The sequence below is a fragment of the Pezoporus occidentalis genome, unplaced genomic scaffold, assembly GCF_034315485.1.
Source record: "Pezoporus occidentalis ecotype Australia unplaced genomic scaffold, CSIRO_AGI_Poc_V1 ctg13, whole genome shotgun sequence".
Lineage (NCBI taxonomy): Eukaryota > Metazoa > Chordata > Aves > Psittaciformes > Psittacidae > Pezoporus > Pezoporus occidentalis.
Window position 1 is genome coordinate 10097884 of NW_026913103.1, and position 26925 is coordinate 10124808.

The window sequence follows — 26925 nt, forward strand, 5'->3', positions numbered from 1 at the left end:
ACATTTCACCTGTTGAGCTATGAATCCTGCATATGAAGATACAAATATTTCTTATCTGTTCTCTAAAATGATTCAAACTTGCATTACCAAATCTAGCTGCCTACTACTGAAGAAAGCAGCATTTTTGCTCCTTCTCTTTGCACATACCATGGCACTTGTCTGTGCTCTACTCTTGAACAAGTCTACAAATTAAGTTAGCAAAAGTAACATTATAAATTAATAATTTTCTGCCAAATTTGTATCCTAAACTAGTTCACCATAGGATAAATCAGCACTAGTTCCAGAACAAGGGAAGCAGAAGGAATACAGAGTAAAGGGAAAGCAGTTTTCAGTACAGCCTGCATTTAGTTAAGACTGGCTCAGTTGTATCAGTATTACCAAACTATATTCTGAGAATAGTACGTCCTAAATAAATACACTAGTTCATAACCTTAATTACCTTAAGTTCCACAGACTTTTGGCCCATCATTTATCCCATATTACTGTTGTGGGCACCAGCAGGTGCAACAGCACACATGTGACTGGGCGAGGGAGGAAACAGCTATATATGGCTGGCCAGCACATTGTCTGAATTCCAAGTGGTTAAGAGCACCACATAATAAAGGAAGATAGTTGAGCCTTGCTTCTCAGAATAATGGCAGAGTGTGATGGCAGTACAGCTGCTAAGATTAAAGCAAAAAGGCAGGTAACAGGAAAGATTTTCCAGAAAAGTCACAAACATGAAATTGGTGCCTGCCATTTTAATGTGTCTCTTGCAGATTATCTGCCTCAAGTATACCCACTTAGCTAAGGCAGAGCACTATGAGAACAAGGTGAGTCACATGGGTGCCCATGCTTAGCTCACTCAGCACTCCAGGTTTCAGGACATCCCCTTGTTTAAAGTGCCAGAACTGAGACAGATCCATGCACTTTCTACACCACAGTTGAGCTAACAGCTCTCGTGTGGTGGAAACAGGACAGTGGAGAACACAGTGCAAAGATGCAAGAGCACTCAGCTCAGCAGATGCCCCTCAGGTCTTCAGCACTGCTATTAAGCCACAAGTGCCAAGCCTTAATGAATCCAAGGTAACCTACATGTACTTAGTTTCTACACTCTGCACAACCTCAACACCATGTGCACTGATCAAGTTCTCCTTGATCTGTACCCCTCCACCCATCACTTCAGCTGAAGATGTGGCAATGTGTTGGGAAGATCATAAACACCATCTGGAGGAGTGGCTGAGTGGAAATAACCCCATACACACACCTCCCTGACCCTAGTGCCCATCACCAGGCCCAGGCAATAGCCACCTTCAGCTACCTAGACTTGACTGAGTGCCACTATGCTCAGAGACTCTTTTCCAGAGGACAAGAAACATTCCAAAGCACATCAGGAAGAGAAAGAGCCCGCATCTTCTAAAAGAGAAGAAGGGAGAGCCAGGGAGTTAAAATGATCAGCTTAGATTTAATACCTAGAAATACAAGACCAAATACAAGAACTGCCTCTAGGCATTTACAAGTAAAAATGATACACAAAATTGTACTGACTGCCACTCAATAACAACAGTGTTCAACAAATCATTTGGTTCTGGTGAAGAAAAAGGCTTCACAGAATTGGGAGAAGCAGGAAATATCACACATTTTGATGCCTGCTTGGTTTTGTTTGCTCATCTTGTTCTCAGAACTCAGAAAACATGAGGTAGATGTAACTTCTATAAAAAAGAGCAACTTGTCTGAAAACTAGATTCAGAGTTAGTTTCACTAACATAATGGAAGAATGTATTGAGGAGGATCTGTGAAGTCTGTTAGGAATAAAAGAATTAATTTCTTTTCCCCACATTTCTCATTAGCATATTCTTACTTTCATTGAATCTGTGAGTTTAGTAACAGGCATACAGACTGTTACGGTAGCTTAAGAATTCAGTGTTACCCTTAATTTTAAGGACAGGAAAAAACACTGTGCAATTCAGTATAAACAAAGTTCCACATAATCCTCATTAAAGAATAAGCAATTATACAAACACACACTGGTAGATAATTAGAGAAAAAGACACGGAGGCAGCAAGAGAACAAAAGCTCAATTAGTATTATTCTGTTTTGTAAAAGACAATTATATTAAGATATATAAACAGAAGTATTAGCCTTAAGACATGTGAAATTAATTCCTCCCTATAAAGCACTAGGATGGCCTCAGCTAAATAAAGGCTTGTGTTCAATTATAGGTACCACTGTCTCAGAAAAATGTTAGTCAGAATACAAAAAATAAGAATGGTCAGAAGTATAAAAAATATGCACTAGAGAAGAAGTCACATCCTGGTTTCAGCTGGGACAGAGTTTATTTTCTTCCTTTTAGATGGTACACTGCGTTGGCATCTAATGTGGGAAATGAGAAGGCTAAAAAGAAATTACACCCATATTTACGTATTCAAGTACATAAAATGCTGCTGCAAAACCAGAAAACAATTTTTTCTCATATCCGTCAAGATGCCCATGGGCAGAAGGATATGTACAGGGGTTAACCTCTGACAAAGATCCAGCTCACACATGAAAAGTTTGAAGGTTCTGGCTCAGAACTGTAACTTTTTGTCCTATTTGCAAAATCAAGGTTTTTTTTTCTAAAGGCTTTTTTTCCCGAGGTGAGATTCTAATGTCAGTTAACAATGACGCTTCAGTGCTACAATTATTATGGCATGCACTGACAAAGTCAAAACATGTTTGGATTTCCTGTGTAGAATCTGAGACTACAGCAAACAGGTTTGCTGTTACCTGTCAACTACATTTGGGTGATGACAAAGGAAACTGTAATGACATTATGTTCTAAGAGTTCCACAGTTTCTGTAGCATAGAAAAGAGAGGCTGTCAAGACTTCTTGACATCAAAATATGGCCATTTTAATGAAACAGGCTGAAGTAAAGTTCCTCACATCCAAGATGGAATTTCTGAGATGGACAGCACGGTAACTACTTTGCAGGATAGCTGGGCAGTTGTTTATTGCCTCCTCCTCTAACTCCGAACTTTTCTTCTGCCCCCACAAAGATTTGGGTCAAAATGAAAATATTTCAGAACACCACTACCACCAAAACCACCTCTAGTTTGACACTGTCTACCCCTAGGTGATTAGAGAAAGAGTCATATTAGAAGGCCAAAATCATTTGCTGCAGGAAATCAATGTAACGCTGAAAATGTAGCCCTTCAGAAAGCAAAATAAGAAAATCTGAGCTAGAGGTATTTACCTGATAATCATTCCCCCTGTAGATCGCCTATTTACAAGGAACCACAAATAGACTGTATCCATCTCTCTACTGAGTTAAGAAGCAGTCCAATCTGCCAGCCAAGAACCATGGTAAAGAATTTTCCCCGTTCCTCCTCTTCATGTTCCTCCAGAGCTGCAAAACTGAATTATACGAATATGCATATTAACTAGATGATTCTTTCTTTCATAAATTCTCTAACTCTTAATTAACTTTTCATTATTAATATGCTTATTCGTATAATTTAGCTTCCAGCTTTCCAAAAACCCTATGGTGGCAGATAAGAAAAATCCTAGGAAGCCAGTAACACGACTCCTGTTAAACAAATCAGTTCAGTTTCATACTGTCTGAAAAGAGGCTGTCATTGGACCTCACCATCACACCTCATTTGCTAATACATTAAAAGGCGAGTAAAAAAAAAAAAAAAAACCCCAAAGTTTTGAGGTTTCAGTCCAAGTAATTTATTTAGATACAAAAGTTTTACTGCAAGGCTAATGGAGGTAGTGGCTATACCCCTGAATATATTTTTATTATGCCTTTTCACAGTGTGGGCAATTTTTTATTCCAGCTGATGGACTACTTGAAAGTTTTCAAAGTTCATTTTGCTTCTGTGGACTACATTTTGTACTCCTTTCAGGCTATTCCATCTGTAAACAATGTTGAGCAGCTGCAGTAACAACAAACTGCATTTTTGCAGCATATTTCATATGAGGATTTTTAAGTGTTTGCAAACAAACACACCTCAGCACTCAATAAGTCAGTATTATGTGAAAAGAACCGAATGTATTTTTGCACTCAGCAACATTTTCCCCTACTTTACCTGCAAATGAAAAAAAATAAAGAGTCAGGAATTTGGAGAGAACTGAGCCATTAGTCTTCAGATGACACAAGTATATTCTTTGTACTTGAGTATTAGTTCTGTATTACGGTAACTACAATAACTCGCTTCATAATTCACAATTATGCAAATGTCAAAATAATCATAATAAGTGATCAGCCATATTTCTTATCATTATACAGTTAAAACAGCTTTGAAAAATACATAATTTCAAAGCTGCCTTGAGGGTTTTAAGCTCATCTTGCTTTTTGCTAATCCTGTTCTCCATCCTCCAGTATTTCCAGAAGAATATTTACCAAAATGAGCACTGAACTTTAAAGATTCTGAATTTCATCCACATGGCTACAAAAAATAAGTAAAAACTATTTACACACTCCACTCCCCCATAACACTTCACCTCTAAAGACAAGAGTAAATAATTAAAAAGTGCTTTACTATCGCAACTCAAACTTCAAAAGAAATTGTTATATTACAGAAATTTTAAGTCATTTTTACAACTGAAATAGCTGAGGTGTTGAATGTTAAACTCTAAGTTTCATATAGTAAACATAAGCAAGCTTACAATGAATCTAACAGATTTTCCTGGTTAGAGACAATACTACAGGTCCTCATAGGCAAGAGCACTGACGCTTGTATAGCATGTATTATGCAGTAAATGATGACTATGAGTTTATGAAATAAAGTTTAGCTTTCTGAATATTAAGTTCTTAATCAAAAATACCAGTTTTAGGCGTTCTTTCCTCCTCTTGCCAAAGGAAGCGCTTGATGATCCAGGTTCTGATTCCGGGCCTCCTGTTTTACCATTATCATCATCCTCCTCTTCATCATCATCAAAGCACCATTCTGGTAGCTCGGGTGGTGATGGTGCATCATCTTCATCTCCATAACGACGAAACAATTCCTTCAAATAGTCCGCTTTATAAATACCTGGTGGTCTAGCCTGAGCAAAAGTAGCCACAGCAGCCTCAATACTGTCAAATAAAAATTGAAAATTACTCTGGATGCTTAATTTACATGTTTTAGTCATGTTATGCCTTACCAAACATTAAGATTTATTGGACTGAGAATTACAACAAACTCCAAACTGGTAATTGCAAGAACATTCATTACTTTTGAAATATCATACTTAGATTAGCCTGGCAACAGTTGCACTTGCACAAGATTCTGCATGCACTGCTTATGTTCTCAGAACTGCAGCTTGTGCTGCTTCGCCTCGTTATTGCAGCTTGATTGCGTTGTGCTGGTCACCTAATTAAAACTTTTATTATTGCTACAGAAAGGAATGGATGACACATAGATAAGTACTTAAGGACTGAATGAAGACAAAAAGGACTAAAGAAAAAAGATTAACAAATTTAATGAAGAAAATTCAAGATTTGAAATTCAATTATGGCTACATTTTTTCTCCTCTAATAATTATCTTTCCTTTCATCAGAGGTTTTGCCATCACACTGCAAAAAAAGTCCTAATCTTTTGAAATTGCTTCTCTTTCCAGAAGTTTCTCTAAATAAATAAATAAATAAATAAATAAATAAATAAATAAATCTGTCATTCAGAAATCTTTTACTATGCAGCTAATAACCATAAGTGCTTTAAGAAACTGCACACTGGATCACAAAAAAAAAAACAGAAACTAGTCATGCACTTTCACTAGCCAACAGGAAAGCAAGTACAGCACAAGGGCCAACCCTAAGAAAATGTTTCAACAGAAAACACTGATCATACAATTCATGATGGCTGGGTGAAGCAGTAAACCTCCATGGACCAACACTTAGAAATCTTGCCAGATAGAAGAGAGAAGAAATCACAAAGAGTACATGCCCCTGTTTGCCTTCTTAAAATTGGAATAGAAGATTTTTCAGACAGACTTTTTCAAAATATTCTTTTCAAGTAAGAAAACAGCGTGTCACTGGAACAAGGAAAACATTCAGCTAAAATGGAAAAAAGAATTTAAGTGCAAAAGACTTTGAGGCAAATTTCCCAGAATAGACAGTAACACTTCCTAAGAATCAGTAAGTTTGGTTCTCTCTTCTAATCTTTAGAGAGAGGAATAACAAACATTTTCCAGAGTGGAAAATGCTTTCTTAGATTGTCACTGGATCTCAGAAGTGACCATTTAAGAATCTGAGTTACAGTAGGTGCTTTTTTCCCCATTCTGTTTTCTAAAGACTCCTAATTTCTTCCTCACAAGACATTTTTATTTTGTATTTTTCTTAATACTGTTTCTCATCTTCTGTAATCAATGCCATTGATCACATGACATGATTACATGAACTGACAAAATCAACCAAAAGGAATGGGGCCTGAAAGTCACCCAAATTGGTCTCTGATGATATTAGAACTCTATACTATACTGGAATAGATGGCAGTCAAAGCCAAAAGAGGCAGCACAGATTTCAAACACAGAAACGTAGCTGGAAGAAAACATTTTGCAATTTCTAGAAACACAGCAGTTTTTGGGAAAATGAGTTGTGAAAAGCAGAGTCAAGTAAGGTTTCTATCCACTAGCTGAAGAGCTTTCAGTCAGTATGACCTTTCTTTAACTATAAAATATGTCTCAGTATTCACAATACATCATCAGCACTCTACATCATATGCTTAAGGAATGAATATGGATGGATTTTTCCATCAGGAAAATCTTATTTCCTCATCAGCAAATAACAGTGCCTTATTTTAAAGAATGATACAGCAGTTGGGGTTGTTCAGCCTGGAGAAGAGAAGGCTGCCTGGAGACCTCATAGCAGCCTTCCAGTATCTGAAGGGGGCCTATAGGGATGCTGGGGAGGGACTCTTCATTAGGGACTGTAGTGACAGGACAAGGCATAATGGGTTCAAACTTAAACAGGGGAAGTTTAGATTGGATATAAGGAGGAAATTCTTTCCTATTAGGGTGGTGAGGCACTGGAAAAGGTTGCCCAGGGAGGTTGTGAATGCTTCATCCCTGGCAGTGCTCAAGGCCAGGTTGGACGAAGCCAAGGGTGATACGGTTTAGTGTGAGGTGTCCCTGCCCATGGCAGGGGGGTTGGAACTTGATGATCTTAAGGTCCTTTCCAACCCTAACTATTCTGATTCTAAATTGGATTTGTCTTGATACAATGCTTAGCATTAACTACCTTGCCAAATTTCATTCTTTTGCTGTGGACATTTTTCCCCAACCAAGTGATATCTGGGTGTTCTATTAACAAAAGAGATGAAACAACTTGATACAACTAACTATCTGAATTAAGAAAAAAAAAAAACCCACGCCTATTAAGTTTCAAGGCTTTTCGACAGAGGTTTGAAAATAAAGAGAAGCTGCATAAAAGCATGAAATTCAAAAAGATTCAAGTGCACTGCCTGTTCAGAATAAAGGATCAATTCTAGCTATTGCATGCTGCTTTTAAATTGTTAGAATAAAAATATACAGATTTTCTAGTTCATAGGAACAACCAGAATCATACTATAGAAGATATCTGTATCTGCATCTACTTCCTATACTCAGCTAACATCCTGCCAAGATTCAGGCACCCACTACTAACGGTGTTCTGCCTCCGTTACTCCAGTGTCTTTATCCAAGTTTACTAACAGGCAACAATGACCTAGTTCTTTGCAAACAGCTTGCACATACATGCTAAGCACCAAATAAATGTATGTCCAGTAAGAAGAAAATGCTGCAACAGAAGCAGAATTTTCTTCACTTAAAGGACCACAGAAGAAATATCATCAGAATGCTTAAGGGGTTTGTGAAGAAACAGGTGATGCATGGGACCCCGTTAGCAAGGAAATTGTATTTTGTGAGTACTCTCAGACGTGCAAAAGTCACGCCCACCAGCATGGTACAGGCATGGTTTTTTTTACACTAACGTTACTTAAACAGATCACTACTCTTTATGAAGGCACCAACATTTTTAATTACAAAAACAGAAAAAAAAAAACAAACAACTCTGATGAGTCTGTATAGAACCATGCTGTGGACTTTAGTCAAAAAACAAGCTGGAAACAAAGACTTTGTCTCCCCCTTGACCCTTCAGAAGCAAGTATGCCACTCTGCTGTTTTTCTAGCTAATGTCTGCTCTTAAGAACTCAAAGAACCCCAAAACACCTCCATGCAAACCTACATGGAAAAAGATGAAAAAGTAAAAGAAATAATCTTTCAGACACCTCTGAAATTCTACATTCTTACTCAAAATATGGGACACATCACAGGGAAGATGTGTACAGTACAATGTATACACTCCTAAAAGCCCACACACAGGAGGTACAGCTGACTCTTGACCTATTGGACCTGGAAAGCTCAATTGAAACATGCTAAACTACCAAGGCATCATACAAATAATATTAACATAGATTATTTGCTCAAGATTAGTTGTCAGTTTTAAAATAACTAACACTGAATACATTAGGATAGCCGTCAGAACAATGACTAAAACATACTGAAGATGTTTTTGGTAACTTTCACAAATCCCTGGGAATTAATATTCAAAGTTACCTCCAATCCAACTTCTCGACCAAGAAGGCACAGATCAGAAATCCAGTTCTATTGAAACCATGTGTGCAATGGACACCTAGACAAGACAAGAAAAGAGTATAACCATTTGCAAGTAGTTTTGACAAACACAGAATCACAGAATCAACTAGGTAGGAAAAGACCTGTAAGATCATCAAGTCCAACTGTTACCCCAGGACTGTCAAGGCCACCACTAAAGCATCTCAGTGAGGGCCTTATCTACACACTTTCTGAACGCCTCCAGGGACAGTGAGTCCACCACTTCTCTGGGTAGCCTGTTCCAATACCTGATTACCCTCAGATATTGTCTAAGGTGGATGTTTTGCTGACCTTCTTCCTGACTTCTCCAAGGATTGAAAATTCAATCATTTTGTGATCTCTTTGCCCAAGACAGCCTCCAACCATCACATCACTCACCAGTCCTTCTCTGTTTGTGAATAGATCTAGCCAGGCATCTCCCCTACTTGACTCGCTAACCAGCTGGGTTAGGAAGTTATATTTCACACACTCCAAGAACCTCCTGGATTGTTTCTTCTCTGCTGTGTTGTACTTTCAGCAGACATCTAGCAGGTTGAAGTCCCCCACAAGAACAAGGGCAAACAATTGTGAAACTTCTCCCAGTTGTTTGAAGAGCACTTCATCTGTAACTTCATCCTGGCTGGGTGGTCTATAAAAGACTCTTACCAGGATATCTGCTTGGTTAGCCTTCCCTTTACTCACAAACATTCAGCCTTCTCATTTACACCATTCAGTTGAAGGCAGTTGATGCACTCTGACATACAATGCAACCCCACCACCTTTTTGCTCGCCTATCCCTTCTGAAGAGCTTGTAGCCATCCACTGCAGAACTCCAATCATGCTAAGCATTCCACGTTTCTGTGATGGTGATTATGTCATGATTTCCCTGCATGCTTTAGTTTCATATGTGTGTTTTTGGATCCTTCTACCTTCCTCAGTAACATTAAAAACTTATGTACCTTCCCATCAAGGCAGCTCAGATCACATAAAGCACATAAGCCTAAAAGCCATTTATTACATTCATTCTGCAAATTATTAGCAACAAGAGTATAGGATACTTCATTTTATCCCAATTCAAGAGCACTACCTTACTGCAACTGAAATGCAGCTAATACAGATAAGTTTCAGAACATTTTTTCATGACTGCTCAAATGCTTATCAGAAGATAATGCAATCAAATTCAATAATTGTGTTTTTAGTGAATTCAACAAGCATAACATTCATTTCACACCATCAGGCATAAAAATCATATCCAGATTACCCTATCTGAAACCTGAAAGAGGCATCAGCAGACCACAATTCTATTTCAAATTTGCTATTACCATGCTAAGACCAGACTTATTAATTTGAAAGAAAAAAATACAAAAAGAAAAATATGCAACAGTATAATCACCTTGGATTACTTATCTTCTCAATGTCAGAATAAAAGAATTAAGTCTTCAGCCTCTATTTTATTGAATTCATCCCCCAGTGAAAGGACGGGAAGACAAATGCATTGGAATATTTTTTTCTCTCAAGGCAACAGCACCATCTAGCGATAAGTAAGCCAGCCTAAAAACTGTGCTGTTAATGCGAAGGATTCCAGCAAGATGCTGCCTCTTCCTCATACTGCATTTAAAATTACAAATATAAAAGGTTCCACTAACACCTAGCACAATTATTCTTAACATTCACATATTTTTCAGTTGTGACCACAGAATCGTTCAGGTTGGAAAGGACTTGTAAGATCATCAAGTCCAACCGTTAATGCCAAGTCCACCATTAAACCGTATCAGTGTCTCATCTACACATCTTTTAAATACCTTCAGGCATGAAGACCCCACCACTTCCCCAGACAGCCTGTTCCAATGCTTGGCAACCCTTTCAGTGAAGACATTTTTCCTAATATCCAATTCAAACCTTCCCTGGTGCAACTTGAGGCTGTTGCCTCTTGTTCTATCAGTTGTTTCTTGGGAGAGACTGACACACCCACCTCACTACAGCCTCCTTTCAGGCAGCTGTAGAGAGCAAGAAGGTCTCCCCTGAGCCTCCATTTCTCCAGGTTAAACAACCCCAGTTCCCTCAGCCACTCCTCATCAGACCCTTCACCAGCTTTGTTGCACTTCTCTGGACATGCTCCAGCACCTCAATGTCTCTCTTGCAGTGAGGGGCCCAAAACTGAAAACACGATTCGAGGCACGACCTCACCAGTACCCAGTACAGGGGAATGATCACTGCCCTGGTCCTGTTGGCCACACTATTTCTGATACAGGCCAGGATGCTGTTGGCCTTCTTGGCCACCTGGGCACAAGCTGGCTCAGTGTCTGTTAACTAACACCACCAGGCCCTTTCCTGCCCAGCAGCTTTCCAGCCACTCTTCCCCAAGCCTGTAGCATCGCTGTATGAGGTTGCTGTAACACAAGTGCAGGACCCAGCACCACAAAGCAAGTAATTTTAAGCTAGTACTACTTCTCTATCATAGTTAGCAAAGTAAGTTGAGCAGCAATCCATTTAACACTTATTCAGACAAAATATTAATATCTATCTTTTTTTATATATGCTCCCCTACACTGCAAGTATTTCTTTTGGTTTTACTGGAGATCCAAAAAATGCCTATGAAGAGCAGACTGACAAAACTTACCTGCGGAAACAGAAACACGTATCAACTGTATCAGGGTCGGGTTTTGTGCCCACCCCACCAAACTTGCCTTCTTACTGACGCAAGGCAAAAACCATAACAAACTTCTCGTATGCCTCCATTCTAACCATTTAATAATATTTAAAACTGTGTAACTTGAATCAAAGTGAATTTTAGCTTCTTCATAGAATTAATTCCCGCAAACATTTCTCCACTGTTTTCTGATTATACAAAATTTTTGCATTTTTGTTTCCTTAAGGTTGGCAAGCATGCTCCAGTCCTTCAAGCTGCAAAAATAGTTTCCATCCTATATTGTTTTAGCTGAATAGAAAATTGTGTTCAGCTACCACTCACATTTCAGTCTCTTTTCATATCTAATCTTGACACTGGAAATTAAATTGCACACAATTGCTATCAATAAGTCCTGCAACTGTTACTGATACCAAAAAGGTTAAGTTAATAATTTTAAACACATGACAAAAGATAAGAAGCATATCAGCAATGAGACCAACAGCTTGGAAGCAAAAGATCACGCAGGGTGCAGTACTATCGCTGCTGCAGACTGCTTTCACTTTTGATAAAAACATCTTCCATGCCAGTCTCTCTAATGCTCTGTCACAGGTAGCAAGTGGCCAGAACCAAAAACAACTTTTCAGTAATTAATGAAAAGGAAATGGAAAATCCTTAATTTCTCTTTTACTGGGAAAGCCGAAACCACAGGTTATCTAAAAGCTTATCCTTTTAAGCCTCATTATTTTCTCCTTGATTTTAATTGACTTTTTTTTCTATAGAGGCAGAACAATCTACATAACATAAGAACATTCAAAAAATTCATAAAAGTCAAAAAGTTAGTGACTCAATGCTAAAAATGGCATTTTAAAGTTTGAAATATCAGTTAAACGCGTCTACTATTTATAGAACATCACCATGCTATCCATGCTCCATACAAATTGCTGACCATAACAACATCTCAAGCTCTGAAATATCGTTGGAGGACAAGGTGGAGGAACTGTGAAAGGGGAGTGAAAAATGAGGAACTGCTAAATGAGAGTGAGTGGGATCAGTCATCCAACAGTATTTCAAGTTCTGGTGCGAGCTCTGAAATACTGCTGATGACTGATCCCCCTCACTCACATTTAGCAGTTCCTCATTTTTCAGATCAAATACTTGCATTACAGTTCAGAGAAGAAAACATAAGTCTCAGATTAAAATTGTATTCTACATGAGATAAAGAAATAATAAAGTACCTAAAAGAAAATTTTGTGCAAAAGTGTGAGCCCAAATTAAATCTCTCAAGCACTGGGGAAAAAAAAATAAAATTCAGTAGTATCCTGTGACAGGGCAGGAAGCAATGGGCACAAACTGAAACACAATGAACTGTGTTTAAACATATGGAAAAAACCCCACCCTTTATACTATAAGGGTGAACAAACACTGAAAGAGGTTGCCAGAAGATACTGTGGGGTCTCCAAACTTGGATATGATCAAGACCCAGAGGGGCACAGTCCTGAGCAAGCTGCTTTAGCTGGCCCTGCTCTAAGGAAGGGCAAGTGACTAGCTGATTTCACCAGTCCCTTCCAACAACCTCAGCTACTGTACAATTCCCTGATTCCATAAGAATCCTGAACTATATGAACATACCGGCTTAGTTTACCAAGCTGCTACCAATGAGACCTATACAAACAACTGTTCCATGCACTCCTAAGTCACACAGACACTCAGATTCAGGAAGGTTGCAGAATTATCATCAAAGAGGGCTGAGAACAATGCCCATTCTGACTCTAGAAACTCAGCTCCGAAGTTAATTTCTTGTCTCTAACAGTTTGCAGATAAAGTTAAACATTAATATGCTCAACAGAAAACAGAATAAAATCATTTTAACTAAACCTAGAAGCTACCCAAATTGAACTGAGAACTCACTTTACTCTGGGTGAAAAAAACATCCTTAGGAACTTCAAATATTCACTGCTGAACAACACACCAAAAAAACCCAAAACCAAACCACCACCCACGATACAGCCTAACATCTATTACTAGTTTCCAGCAAATAACCACAGAATCAACTAAGTTGGAAAAGACCTGTAAGATCAAGTCCAACCATGTCACTGAGGGCCTCATCTACACAGTTTTTGATCACTTCCACGTATGGTGATTCCACTACTTCCCTGGGCAGCCTGTTCCAATGCCTGCCCACCTCTGTGAAGAAATCTTTCCTAAACAACCAATCTAAACATCCCTTGGTGCAAAACTCGAGGCTGTTTCCTCTTGTCCTATCACTTGTTACCTGGGAGAAGAGACTGACACCCACCTCACTCCATCCTCCTTTTACATAGTTGTAGGGAATGATAAGGTCCCCCCTGAGCCTTCTCTTCTCCAGACTAAACAACTGCAGTTCCCTCTGCCATTCCTCATCAGACTTGTGCTCCAGACCCTTCAGCAGCTTCGTTACTCTTCTCTGGGCACGCTTGAGCGCCTCAAAGTCTGTTTTACAGTGTGGTCAGCCACTTCATGAAATTTGCTGAAGAATCTCTAATCATTCAGTTACCAAATATGACTTCAAATAAACCAGAGCATCACATGCCAAAACAATACGTAGACAATACATAACCTCCATTTCTACAGGCAGAAGTTACAAAACCACAATGCAAGTATTATGTATTTGTAGACAGTTCTTAAGCCTGTGTATTTTTCCACATGAAGTTGACAGCTGTAATCAAACTGATGGACGGAGAAACATAAGTTTCTGGAGTAAAAGCATCAAATCTCTACATGCATAAACACTGTACTGAGGAAATTCCTTTGCTTAGAGTTTTAAGAGACTGCAGTTATGAGTAAGTATGAAATAAATTAACAGTAAAAATGAGTGATGGATATAAGACATACCTATAAACTCTGAGGGATTCTTATCACTGAAGTGTTCACATACACGAATAAATGTTTCTGTATTTTCAGGTGTAGGACACTCACCATGCCTGAAAAAACACAGGAACACACAGATTAGGAGCCAGCTGGGGGAAGGGGAAGAGGAAAAAGAAAAAAAGTTACTTCAATGCGATCTTTCATATTAAAAGCTAAATATTTAAAAAGTGTTGACAACTTACCCTTTACACTGGAGCTTTATATATTTAATCCCTTCTTTTTCTATATCGTTTCTATCATAGAATCTAGTGGTGTTGGTCAAGTCTACCAGTAAACCCATTTTAACCTAAAAAAGACCAAACAAACCGAAACAAATTTAAATATGAGGTTCAAATATCAGTGCATAAATACTAAACAGCCAGTAACATCCAAATTAAAACAAATGGCAGGCTACAGATGCACATTTAAAAATTCTTAAATATTGCATTTGTTCATAAAATCTGTATTTTACCACCACAGTCATTTGTGTTTCTTTGTGAAACCTGGTGTCTGAATTAGCATTAGCCATCATTGCAAAAACTTGTTTGTCCCCACCAATGTTACTAAGCAAGACAGGTCTACTAACAGCAAGAAGTATCTGGCAAAGAATTATTTTAATGTGTTAAAAGACAGGTAAGATGGAATCAGGTGCTCTTAATGCTCTAAGTAAAACAGTATTAAACACTGACACAGTGGATTTACCATAAAAAATATTAACTATTAAGACTAAGTATACTTTCAGGAAAAATAACTCAATTTAACTATGCATTAAGAGTGCAAAACAAACACACACATTTTCAAGTTTAAAACAAAAAATTCCCTTAAGTTCTCAGAAACATTTTATTCAAAGCTAAAATGTGAAATAACCTGAAATCTTCAAAGACTCTGTCAGTAACTAAGGTGGCAGTGTCAACCCCTCCGATGTTAGGACGCACCTGAATTCAGGCTGTTTTGCCCACTCTACCCTCATGTATCCCCTTGTGCATGAACTTAGTTTCTCAGTGTTTGCTTTTTATAGCTGTAAAATACATCTTTTAAAGCAGCCTTGTGGAAGTTAGTTTTAAAAGTAAGATAGAAAACAGAAATTCCACTGGGTGGCATCCAACACACAGAGAACATCAGCAAAGTACATCCTACTGGTCCTTGATCCAAACAAAACTTCCACCAATCATAACCTCCCAGTATTATTGTGCAAAAACAACTGACTGACACACCTGTGTACTGAAAGCATTCCTGCTTTCCTACCTTAACAGTCCAAGTAATTGTTTTCAGTCATAATGCTGAATGTCATGCTTTTGAGTAGGATCCTCACATGAAACAATGTCTTTTTTAAAAGGCATTTTAAGAGTCTTAGTCTAGCAAAATCCTTGTTCCATAGCTTTACCTTTTTTAAAGATATATCAATAGAGCACTTAAAAATACATTAACACTGATGCATGTTACACATGCAAAAACATAGAACACTGCATCTAAAACTCAAGCACATACTCATAAACAGGATTCCGATTTACCTTTAGGTTTTATTTACCTGTAGGTCGACAGACTAGCAATAATTTAACAGTGCAGTTGAAAGAACTGCAAATTAAAACACTGCTTCCAGACCATTCAGAAAAGATAAATTCCAATTATAACTGAATACAGTTCAGAAACAGCTGCTTCACATAGGTATATTGTTCAGCAGACCCCAAAGACAAATTTCCAATTATCTACAGAGGTAGTTATCCATGGTATTCAAAGCTCTGAGGATATACTTATAATACTTTATCAGATTTTAAAAAGCATCGTTATGTCAGCAGTAAGCATTTACAGTCTAATAGCCAAATCAGTTCTGGATTTCACCTTGTTTACTTCAACTCTGTATGTTTTATTCATAATTCTTTATTCACTTTCATTACTCTGTTTTGCAGAAATACAAGCTACTTCAGTAGGGGCCCACATGAAAATGTTACATCACCTGAAACTTCAGACATATAACGCCAACATGTGCTAAACATACAGACTAACAGCATACTAGCCAGCAATTTCTTTTGTAGGAAGCATACAAAAGCAATTAATTCAATGATTACTTCCCTTCCCGTCCTGTCTCAACAGCATTTACCAAGTATCTCAAAGACTGCTTAATTCACAAGGAAGACCACACTGAATTTACAGGTACTACACAGTAGGTCCATAGCACTATGACACTGACATAAACTGGTTGAAAATAACTGTTCAAAGAAGAATGACATATTCTCACACCAGTACCTCCAGCTGATCATACAGAACAGCTAAAATACAAAAGTACATCCAAATTAGCCATTTTTATAGAAACTATTTAGTTTTCTACCATTCTACACAAGCAATGGCTCCATGGAGGGAATCCACAGACTATCTTCCAGTAACATGCCATGCTCCCAAATAAGCATAAGAATCTCCCTTTTGTGTTCCGCATCCTACCAATACTGTGGTTAACGTTGGCAAAAAGACTGATGTGAGAATCAGGTGTATTTTAACCAGAGAGCTCTAGACTACGAAGCCACATAAATGGCTCCCTAACTACCCTCCTCCTTAACTTATAGATAGAGCTCAGCTTGACAATCTATTCTTTCATGTTCAATACAGGGTTAGCTGTAACTCTTCCAAGATGTCCTCAGCTAAGGAGAAAAAAAAAAAAAAAGTTATTTTCAAAGTAAGATTAAGATTTAATGAAAACACCATTTAAAAGTAAAGTTTTCTGCATTCAGTCCCATTCTAGTAAGAAGACGTTCCAAAATGGGGGGGGGGGGGGAACAACCTGCATCATCTGACAGTCGGGAGAACGGGAAAAAGAAACGTGAGGAAACAACCTTTAACAAAAACATGAAGACGGATTAAAAGGTAACACTGTTTAATATTTCAACTTGTTTAAGGAGAGCTACAAAAAGAAACACAAGTGATTTGCAGAACAGTTGCATACCCTCCCACCCAAAAACAAGAAAGACAGAATTCCATTTTAGTGCTGCAAACTCAAAGCCAGTTCCCAGGCCCACTATTCTCAAATACCAGCATCTTCAAATGTTCCCACCAGAAGCTTCTAAACTTCCCCAAACTCCTAACACAATGAAGAATCATCACTAAGATGATGCACAAAAGCCCCAAAAAATAATTCTATGTCAAAGATTTTGAGCTCAAAAAATACTCGCATGCTTTTCCCTCAACTTTTAGAAATTACTCTTTTGAACATACTCACAGATTTCCACTTCTTGGCTGACATGTAAAAGCCAGGAGAGCACTACAACATACTTCAGACCCAAAGTGCCACCAAGTGTTTGGAATGTTGCATTTGAGTAGGAGAATGAAATATAGCAAAGTGCCTGCTAGAGAGGAAATTCTCTACTATGGGATTCTAGGACTTCTGGCCTGCTATTCCTTTGTCATTATTATGAATCACTTCAATCATATACAAGTGAAGATCTTGTGAAGTGACATTGTTCCTCACACATTTCAGAGCAGTAAACGATGCAGGCATCAGATATAATCCAGCCAAAGCTATAAAAGCATGTATGGCATATAAAGTGTATAAGGTCCGAAAGTAGTTTCCTTGTCTTCCACAAAGCATAAACATTTGCTCTCTCAGTTCACAGGATTAGCTGCACATACCACATTACAATTTAGAGAGTGCAAGCCAAAAGGATAAAGAAATTTTAAAAAAGCAGGGGAATTATTTAATACATCAAAGTACACAATTATGATGGTCCAAAAATCTATGCAATTCCTACTGTACCACAGGAATCCTAATACTTCAGTTACTGAACCAGGGTTATATTATGCTTGTCCTGACCAACCAGAATTCTCTCCTATAGAAGAGATTCTAGTACATGTACTTTCATCACGCAGGCGCTTTGCTCCGCTCTGAATCCCTGACGTCATACCAGCCATCACAGTCATCCTCTCAATCATGCTCTCTTAAGTTTGCTCCTAGAAAGTTCTTAATAGAACTAATTTTTGAAAGACTATCTATGCTAAAATGGAAAATAAAAATGTTTCTCCAGCCAATGTTTCACATGAATCACATCTTTCAGCCCACCATACCCAATGAATGACACAGCTTTGGAAGAAAGGATAATTTCTAATTGTTAAGCAACTTCTCAACAAAACATACATTTATTTCTCACAAGGACTGTTGCAACACTGCAGTCTCAGACATCACATTGAAACACAACTGAAACTAATTATTTTTCTTGCTTCTAATAGTAAAAGATGACTGCGTAGAAGGACAAAAAGTTCACTGACAGCTTGAAATTCTCATCTTATACATACAATATATCATGATCTTCATACCACATTAATTCTGCTCCTACTTTGGCCAGGCTATTCATGTCCTCCTGCAGTAATAAAAGCCTTCTCCCTCACTTTTCCACATTGTAGTTATCTCCAGCTATTAATGCCTTCTGCATGTGGTCTGTTGCTGCTGTGCAATTAAATGGGCTTAGCTAGGTTCTCCTTGTGTGACCCCAGAAGTTTCTCATTAGATACTGAAACTTGAAAATATTCTCCCCAGGAGGGAGAGAGCATACTACAATACACTGAATTCCCACCAGTCCCAGGATTTTTTTCTTGCATATCTTATTTGAGGAAAATAGTTTAAATCAGTGACTGAATTTATCTGTGAAAACAATGAAGTGGCTGACAAGCGATAACTAGTTTTCCTAATAAGAATACTGTAACTTGAGCATACTAAATGCCCAAACATTCTTTTGAGTTAACTAATGTCCTAGTTCTTTCTAACAGAACTAAAACTACCTTTCATGAAGTACAAACAGTACTAGACTACATACTTAAAGAAATAAAAAAATTGCTCCTGCAATTTTGGGTTTTTTGAGACTATTAAGACAGTATGTCAACATTGGCAGTCAGAAGAAAATCGGGATTGCCATCCCTGATCAAATCAGTTTCTAACATTCAGCTTTTCAGCAACCAGCTCCATGAGAAAAAGGGATCACACAGGAAGCTTGTTAGAGAAAGTTCCTCCCAGAGAGATGTTGTCTTAAATGCTGAACCAGTACCTTCAAAAATCTGTGGCAGCAGTAATATCTCACTATTACAAAAATACAGATGCAGAAGTTTCTGCTGAAGTCTCTTATTTAGAAGATAAATTATACAGACTTAAGTAATAACCAGGTCTCAGAAGTGATTAGCTCTGCAAAGTATTAGCAGCACAGCACACTGCAGTAAAATGATGAGAACCATGCACTATGAGCTACTTTTGCCTTACAAAAATCCATTTTTCAAGGTCTCCTCAATTGCACATTCATCTTATTGCCAGATTATTGGAAAACTGATGTTCTACAAATATAGTACTCCACTGACCCACTGCATATCTCAGTAAATAAAAAAGTCATGTTTTAAAATAGAAAACATTTAGCAACAATACCAGGGTTCAAGACAATATAATAGAGTGAGAATAGGGAGTTTTAGAAAATTTTTATCTTCTGCCTGTTAACCAAAATTACCAAAATACAAGTGAGGATCCTTATGCTAGTAACTGTACTATCAGATTCTAATCATCTGATGTCACTCAAGACATTATGAATTTGTAGCACTGCAATAGAACTGACTGATGTGCCTAGTGGATGGGCTATGAAGGCTCACCATGACTTTTTCTTTGGTGGCAAGTGACTAACAAATAGTGAGAAACTGAATAAATCTACAAAGTTCCCTATAACTTCAAAACATATGCACAATTTTAAATTACTTTACGAATAAGATTGGTTTGGAAAATTCTAGGTATGCCCACTAAAGCTGGTCAGAGACAAAACCAATATAATGCATAAAAGAGGAAATCAAATAGAATTTAGATGCATAGATCCAAGAATTCGAATAAAAATCCTACCAGTTCAAGCACCTGAGAACAGACACATATGCTTCATTGATAGTACTTATCACATTAGCCCACAGGTGCTTCTATCGCTGCTACACTGAGTACCTCACCACCTGCTTTATATCTAAGCCTAAATGAGATTCATAAAATGAAGATTCCCATATTTTAGTCACCTGATTCTTCTAGTGTTTAAGCTCTGATATTGTTACACAAATTCAGAATTAATTTCACTTAGATCAGTGGCAATAAAAGACACAAAACCCACAGAAGTAGCACTATTACCTTTATATAACACATAGTAAAAACAAAGCGGTGCTATCTTTCTATATAACAGTTTAATAAACAGATTAAAAGAATTAGGTTGTAGGCCTTTCTTTGCCTGGCAGGTTCAAAATCCCATTTCCCATATCTCCAGATGCACTGGAATGGGCACAACATTTCACAGACCTACATGAAAGGCTGGAAAGGTCCTGTTCCCCACCTTTATCCTTAAAGAAGTGCTATGGTGCAGAGCAGCATGCAAGTTGAAGTAGATGGACAGAAATAGGTGAAACAATCTAAAAATAAGCCAAAAAGCACAGCTCTGTCACCCAACAATAAAGGTAGCCACCCACCTTCTTGGGTCCTACTTTTTTCATCTTTGCTCCTGTATTTTTTCCCCCTATTCATGCATTTTATTTTTCCACTAAAAAGTTACTGGATAAAATCCGTAAGTCATTTTCTTCAACACTTGGGTATGACAGATTAGATACAATAAAGCATCTATGCATTCTATGCATCAAAAGCACTGAAACTACAGAAGAGTTGTATGAAATTCTCCTGTCACTTCCAAATGTTTTCACTCCGTAAGTAAAATTGCAACTTAACGCATCTATACACAAGTAATTTGTAAAACCACAAACTTGGACTATCTGAATTTTGACAATGACATCTCTCCAAGATACAAGAGTATACAAAGAAGAACGAGACTATTGCTGCTAACACAGTGAATGAGCTGGAGGGTTTTGCACAGTTCTTGCCTGTAAGAAAGTACTTTTGGAAACATAGGATTTGCAGAGAAAACCTCAAAAAGTAAATTAAAAAAATAGATTTTCCGTACAGATGTCCCAAAGGAAGCCACCAACAACTTTTTTCTGAAATCTGAAAAGCAACATTTGAATGAATATTAATAAAGTAATGCTTCAGTTACTAGAAAATGTAACTTTACCTTCAGACTCTTTAAGTAGTTGGATAACATACTCGGGTGAAAACGATTTTCTTCAGCAACCTGTTCATCATATCTTGGTCCTAACATTGTCTTCAAAGGTAAAAACTTCCCTACGAAAGATAATCAAATTTTGCAGTATTTTATGTGTATTCATATGCAAACTTATAACTTAGCAATTTCAAAGCAACATGCTGAACAGATTTGGAGGTTTACCTTCAATGAAAAATAATCACAGGAAAAGTATCAATAACAGCTGAAGTGGAATGTATTTTTTAGTCACAAGTTCTCAAAACTCACAAATATGTTTAAAAGTTTAAAGGAAATACAGACCAAAGTGATGTAACACTTTTAGCTAGCTTTTAGTGTGATTTAAGCTGCAGAGCTACAGCACACAACAGAACAGGGAACATTTAAACTCAGTCCATTTAAAAACATGAAAATAGCATTTAAAATGACAGTCTGTTACTCAACTGTGTAGGCATCAAGCTTTGATTACCTGCAAACATAAAACATGGTAAAGATTCCCAACAAAAAAAAAAAAAAAAAGGCGTATCTACACACTACAGATCTTTCTAATGTGCTCCTTAAGGCTTGTTGGAAGAGATCTGCATCACTGTTCAAAGTTCCCCTGAAACACAACACCTACCTGCGCTTCAGACATTGGAGAACCATAACACATCCACAACAAAAACTTGACTGGAATTAGTACTTGCTGGACTACATCCATCACTCCCTAGAAATTCAAATTATTTTTTAATATCAATTTTAATTTTTATCAATCATATTCACCACAGAATATCTGCAATAATCTCACTAGAGATTCCTAGTTCGTCCTGAACGACAGCAAGCTACAGGCATGCCTCTCCCTCCAAGTGCAGGATATACTGACCCAACAACATTTCCTTTGCTTCTAAACAGGCAAGAACTTAATAGTCCAGGTCACTCCCACCATGCCTGCCTGGGAAGCAGCACACCTCCTCCCACATGCACCAGAGACCCTGCACTGCAGTTAGTTGTGGAAACAATGCAAACTGATAGGAAAAAGGAGACCTGACGTATATTACCAAGGTGATATAGGCAGAGCGCAAAACAAGGACAACCGTAGCATTTCTAAATAGCTATGAAGATATCTAAATTAATTATAGCCCAAGATTGATCAAATAAACCCTCCCCCAAGAAAACAAGGGGGAGAGGGGAGAATTATGCCCCAGAATAATTCCTCACCTCCCTTTTTTGGGGGGGTTTGTTTTTAATAAAATTGGTCCCATGCTTTTAACAAGACAGCCCTTCTACAACCAAAAGGAAATGCAACCATATAATTGCATGGCACAGAAGAGCTGCAGAATTTTTTTTAATGCATAAAGAACTCTTAATTAGAGCACCAGACATAAACCTTCCACAAAGAAAATACTGCTGGATTCTGATGTTGCCAAATTATATCTCTAAAATGCTTCTAATAGCAGTAAATGCCAACCAGGACCCTGACACACTTGAGAGGCAGGCCCTTGCAAACCTCATGAACAAGGCCAAGTGCAAGATTCTACATGGGTCATAAATACATGCATAAATACAGGCTGGGCAGAAAATGGACTGAGAGCCACCCTGAGGACAAGGACTGGGAGGTGCTGGTTGACAAGAAGCTCAACATGACCCAGCAGCAACGTACTTCTTCAGGCTGAACAGCTCCAACTCTCAGCCTGTCACTTCCTCATGATAAAAGAAACAAAATCCTCCTGTTTTCAGCAGAACAAAACCACACTGAATGAAAAGACACTAAAATGCCCATTGTATTCTGCTAGTAATAAAGTCCTGAGAGAGAAGCTCACTAATCTTTGTAAAAATTGAAGAACACATACCATTTTTGCTAAACCAATGCTGCTGAGAGCAGCATTCTCTAGACAATTAAAATTCATAAGAGTTCTCTGTGCCCTAAATTTTATCAAAACTTCTTATATAGTCTAAAATAAGTATTTAACTTCTAGGAAAGGGACATTATAAACCACAAAAGACATAGTTATGGAAACTGAGAAGCTTTACACAACATGTTAGCTCAGGTTTGACATTAGAAACACCCTCACTATCATATCTGACTGAGACCATTCCAAACTTTACAGATAGAAGTTATGCAGTCGTGCAGTCAACATACACAGTGAATTTATAAGTCACTTAAATTTATTTGACTGTTAGAAGAAATCTTCACTTTACTTCCTTTGCCTTTTTATCCCACCAGTTACACATCCTCCTCCCTAGCCACAACAATTGGGTCGACTTCTCCGTTTCCTCATTTATTGACCTATCTGCTTTAATTTTCTTTCTTCTTTGTGTTCCTTGTCATGTTCAGCCCTATCATTCAGCCTCTCTCACTCACTATTAACCCTTCCACATTAACTTGTAATCTTCCTCTGTACAGACTGATTATGCAAATCCTAATTTTGGATGATCTTAATGCAAAAATCTACCATCAACATAAGTTTTGCAAAACACCAAGCATGCTTCAAAGGTTTTATAACTTTGTCACTCCCATCCCAATACATCCACTCACTCATTACAGAACATGAAGAATGTAATTAACTTTCCTTAGCCAAGGCATTCAAGAAAAGGACCTTTACTGACAAAAGAGTCAACGGATACAAAAGAAAACTACCATCCTTTATGAGATGCCAGGAAAAGAGAATAGAGTTGGAAGACAGTGCTTGAAGGTTAAGATCATTTCCTGTAGGATCTGATTAGTGACTGCATATTTGCACTGAAGACTCTTATGTTCTCCATCTTAAGAAGAGAAAACAAACACATTCATTCTCTTCTCAGCAGTGGTCCTTGATTTAGTGTCTGATTTGCATTTTGATTTCCTTCTGAGCAACCATAATACATTCCTGTTCATCACCAAGAAAAGACAGTTTAGTCAGCATCCCCTGCAGCATTTGAAGACCTTTACACAGCTGTGGAAGGGATAAGAATTATAATAGAGACCATTTACTGTCACTTCTAAAGATCAAACCCAGATCTTTAGAAGCATTTAGATGCCCAACTTCTACAAATTCCAGTTTGTATCACTGAGAAACAGTTTATATGTCAACAAACAAACAAGATGCCTGCTAAGTCTAGAAGACGGCAGTGAATTCCTATTTGATTCAAATTTAGGGCAATTTTATAATCAGATTATGACAACGTCTCTTTTTTGTCATTTCATTTTGGTCTTGTTTAAATACATTAATTCACTTCAAATTTGTCAAATAGTTTTGGAAAGTGCATATTAAAAACCATTTTCCAAATTAGTTACCTGTATAACAGATGTTTTTTCTTCAGGCTGAAAAATATGTAAAAATTCTAAAAATAACAGCCCAGTATGTGAGAATATCAAGTGGATAAATCCAAGAGAAGTCAAAGTGAAAAACATAAAACGCCACATTTCCAACATATACATGCTCTCATTTTGGCACATTTGAATCCTAGAGCATGCCAGTGGAAATGCTACCCTTAATTTAGTCTAATTTTCTGTGACAGGAAGCTATCGACTCAATAGGTGACAGCAGTCACTAATAATGTACAACCATGGTATGCTTAGACTGAGCACCAATTAGGAAGGCTAGACTCTGTAACATGCACAAGGTTAAGAAACGGAGACCTGAATAAAACAAAACAGTAAAATCTACAATCAAAAAACACAAGACCAAAAACATCACCACCCTAAAAAGTAACTGTCTTCTGTTTCCAAGAACAATTACGCCGGGTCAAGGCATCCATTTCACCTAGTATCTCATTACCAAAACAGATGCCTAGGAAAGTGTTAAAACAATGACAATGACAATCCATCACTGGATTATTCTCCCCACCTACAAGCTATAGCTCAGCAACTTCCTGAACCAGAGACATTACTCTTCCTTTTGAGCTGCTGTCTCTATAACCACTTGCAGTATGGATGATTTTAATAATATCACTGTTCTGCATGTACATCTAGAACGGGTTTAACTAACATGAATCAATAGGAGACACTGCTGAGACACTTCTCATGTCTCTCCTTCAGTATCTTGCTAGCACTTTCCATGGGAAAACCAAAATGAACTGGGTTTTCTGTGGGTATAAAAAGCAGGTACGTCCAGACACGGCAATGACAAGGAAGTAAGGCTGAAACAACCTGATCACTTCAGATCTAAAAGTTCAGAGAAAGCTCTTTTCATCAAGTACTGAGGTGTTACCACAATACAAGAATGTGAAAATGTGCCATTCTGATTAAGCATAAAACCAGAAAGTGGCAGAAAATCACCAAGATTTAAAGAAGTAAACTGGAAAATAATGGGAGATGTAGATCAATTCACCTCATTCAGGATGAAGGGTCCTGTTAACCGGAATGAACCCAATCTCACCAAGAGAAGAGCTCCAAGCCTCATTGGTACTTGTATTTGAGCTCACCTGGAAATTCTACATGCCAGAGCCATAAGACAAGAGCGACCAAACACTTGATGAGCATCAGTCCACAGAAGCCAGACAAACCTTGCCCAGCAACATCATTACTATTACACTATCAGATGGGAATAAAGTCATGAACAGATGCTAAGAAATTTGACTGAAATGCTAATTAAAACCAGACTATAACACACCTCAGAGACAATACCAACATCAAACTCTAAAAAATTCTCTATAAAGGTGTTAGATGTCTTTGAATATAAAATAGCAAAATAACAGGAGAGAAAACTCATGGTGTATTATGACTTTTGGTAAATTGTTCACTCTAAAGACCTAAAAATCGGGTGAACTAATATAAGAATACATTACAATAAAGCAGCCAAAGAAATGAACCAAGCACTTTTTTTTTGTGCAGTAACTTCTTGTGGATGATCACACTGAATGGAAAAGAATTACCTTGCAGTTACTGAATAAACAAACACACGAGCAATGATGGCACAGCAGATGACATGCTGATGACCTGTATTCTTGCTTACTCTATGCTGCTATTTTTGAGAAGCCATGGCTTAAAGGACAGACAAACAAACAAAAGAGACACCTTCTAGAGATCAAGAACTTGCTGAGAAGTAAAACAAAGAATAGAGTCATTAGTCTATTTTTGTTGGGGCCAAAGGCTAACAATTTAGGCTATCAAATCTCTTATTAGATACAAAGCAATGCATTTGCCAGTGATCAGGAAAAAGAGATAATGGAGACAATACAGCAATGCTGCTATTTAACTGAGTCAAGTTCAGAGAAATATAAGGAACTCAAGGGAAACCAGCAAACATACAAAATGAACAACCAACATTAAATACTGACATGCCAAATAATGCATATTGATGGGAAGATTAAGCCTGAGATGTCTCAATAGGTTCTAAATAAACTCGTAAACACTCATCAGGGTCTTCAGTTTCACAATCAAATGTAAAAAAACATAAGATGATGATGTAGAAATATGGGATAGAAAAATGTAAGAACTGTAACTACTAAGCAAATCATGGCATAGTACCATCTAGAACAGCAGCAACTGCTGAGTTTTGTAAAAATACCTTTAAATTACTGCAGACAGAAACATGATAGAAGTAAGAACTAGAAAACATTGTAGGGAGAAGACTAGGGGTTGCAATTGCTTATCTTGTAAAGAAGAACTTGAGAAAAGCGGAAACAGCAAAGCTTGTTTATTTTACCTCATACCAGGCAGCAAGAGAAACATTCACCCTAAGTCAATATGGTAGTTAACTCACAATCAAAAAACGTGTTTACGTGAGGCCTAATTCACTGCCACCAGATGCAGCAAGACTAGATACCTACCAACAATCGAGACAGTGTATTACAGGTAAGAATAT

At 37.7% G+C, this 26925-nt stretch overlaps 1 protein-coding gene across 4 annotated transcripts in view; it reads right to left on the reverse strand.

The window, feature by feature from the left end:
- Positions 1-26925, reverse strand: part of RNGTT (RNA guanylyltransferase and 5'-phosphatase) — a 184795-nt gene that overhangs the window by 156850 nt on the left and 1020 nt on the right. For 3 of the 4 annotated variants that reach the window (XM_062608377.1, XM_062608376.1, XM_062608380.1), the window contains exons 2-6: positions 21134-21243; positions 14291-14394; positions 14073-14161; positions 8537-8612; positions 4790-5039 (exon numbers count right to left, since the gene is read on the reverse strand). In XM_062608377.1, coding sequence (XP_062464361.1) covers positions 4790-5039; positions 8537-8612; positions 14073-14161; positions 14291-14394; positions 21134-21243 — 629 coding nt within the window. The remainder of the gene's footprint in view (positions 1-4789; positions 5040-8536; positions 8613-14072; positions 14162-14290; positions 14395-21133; positions 21244-26925) is intronic. The other variant, XM_062608379.1, reaches the window with a different exon arrangement.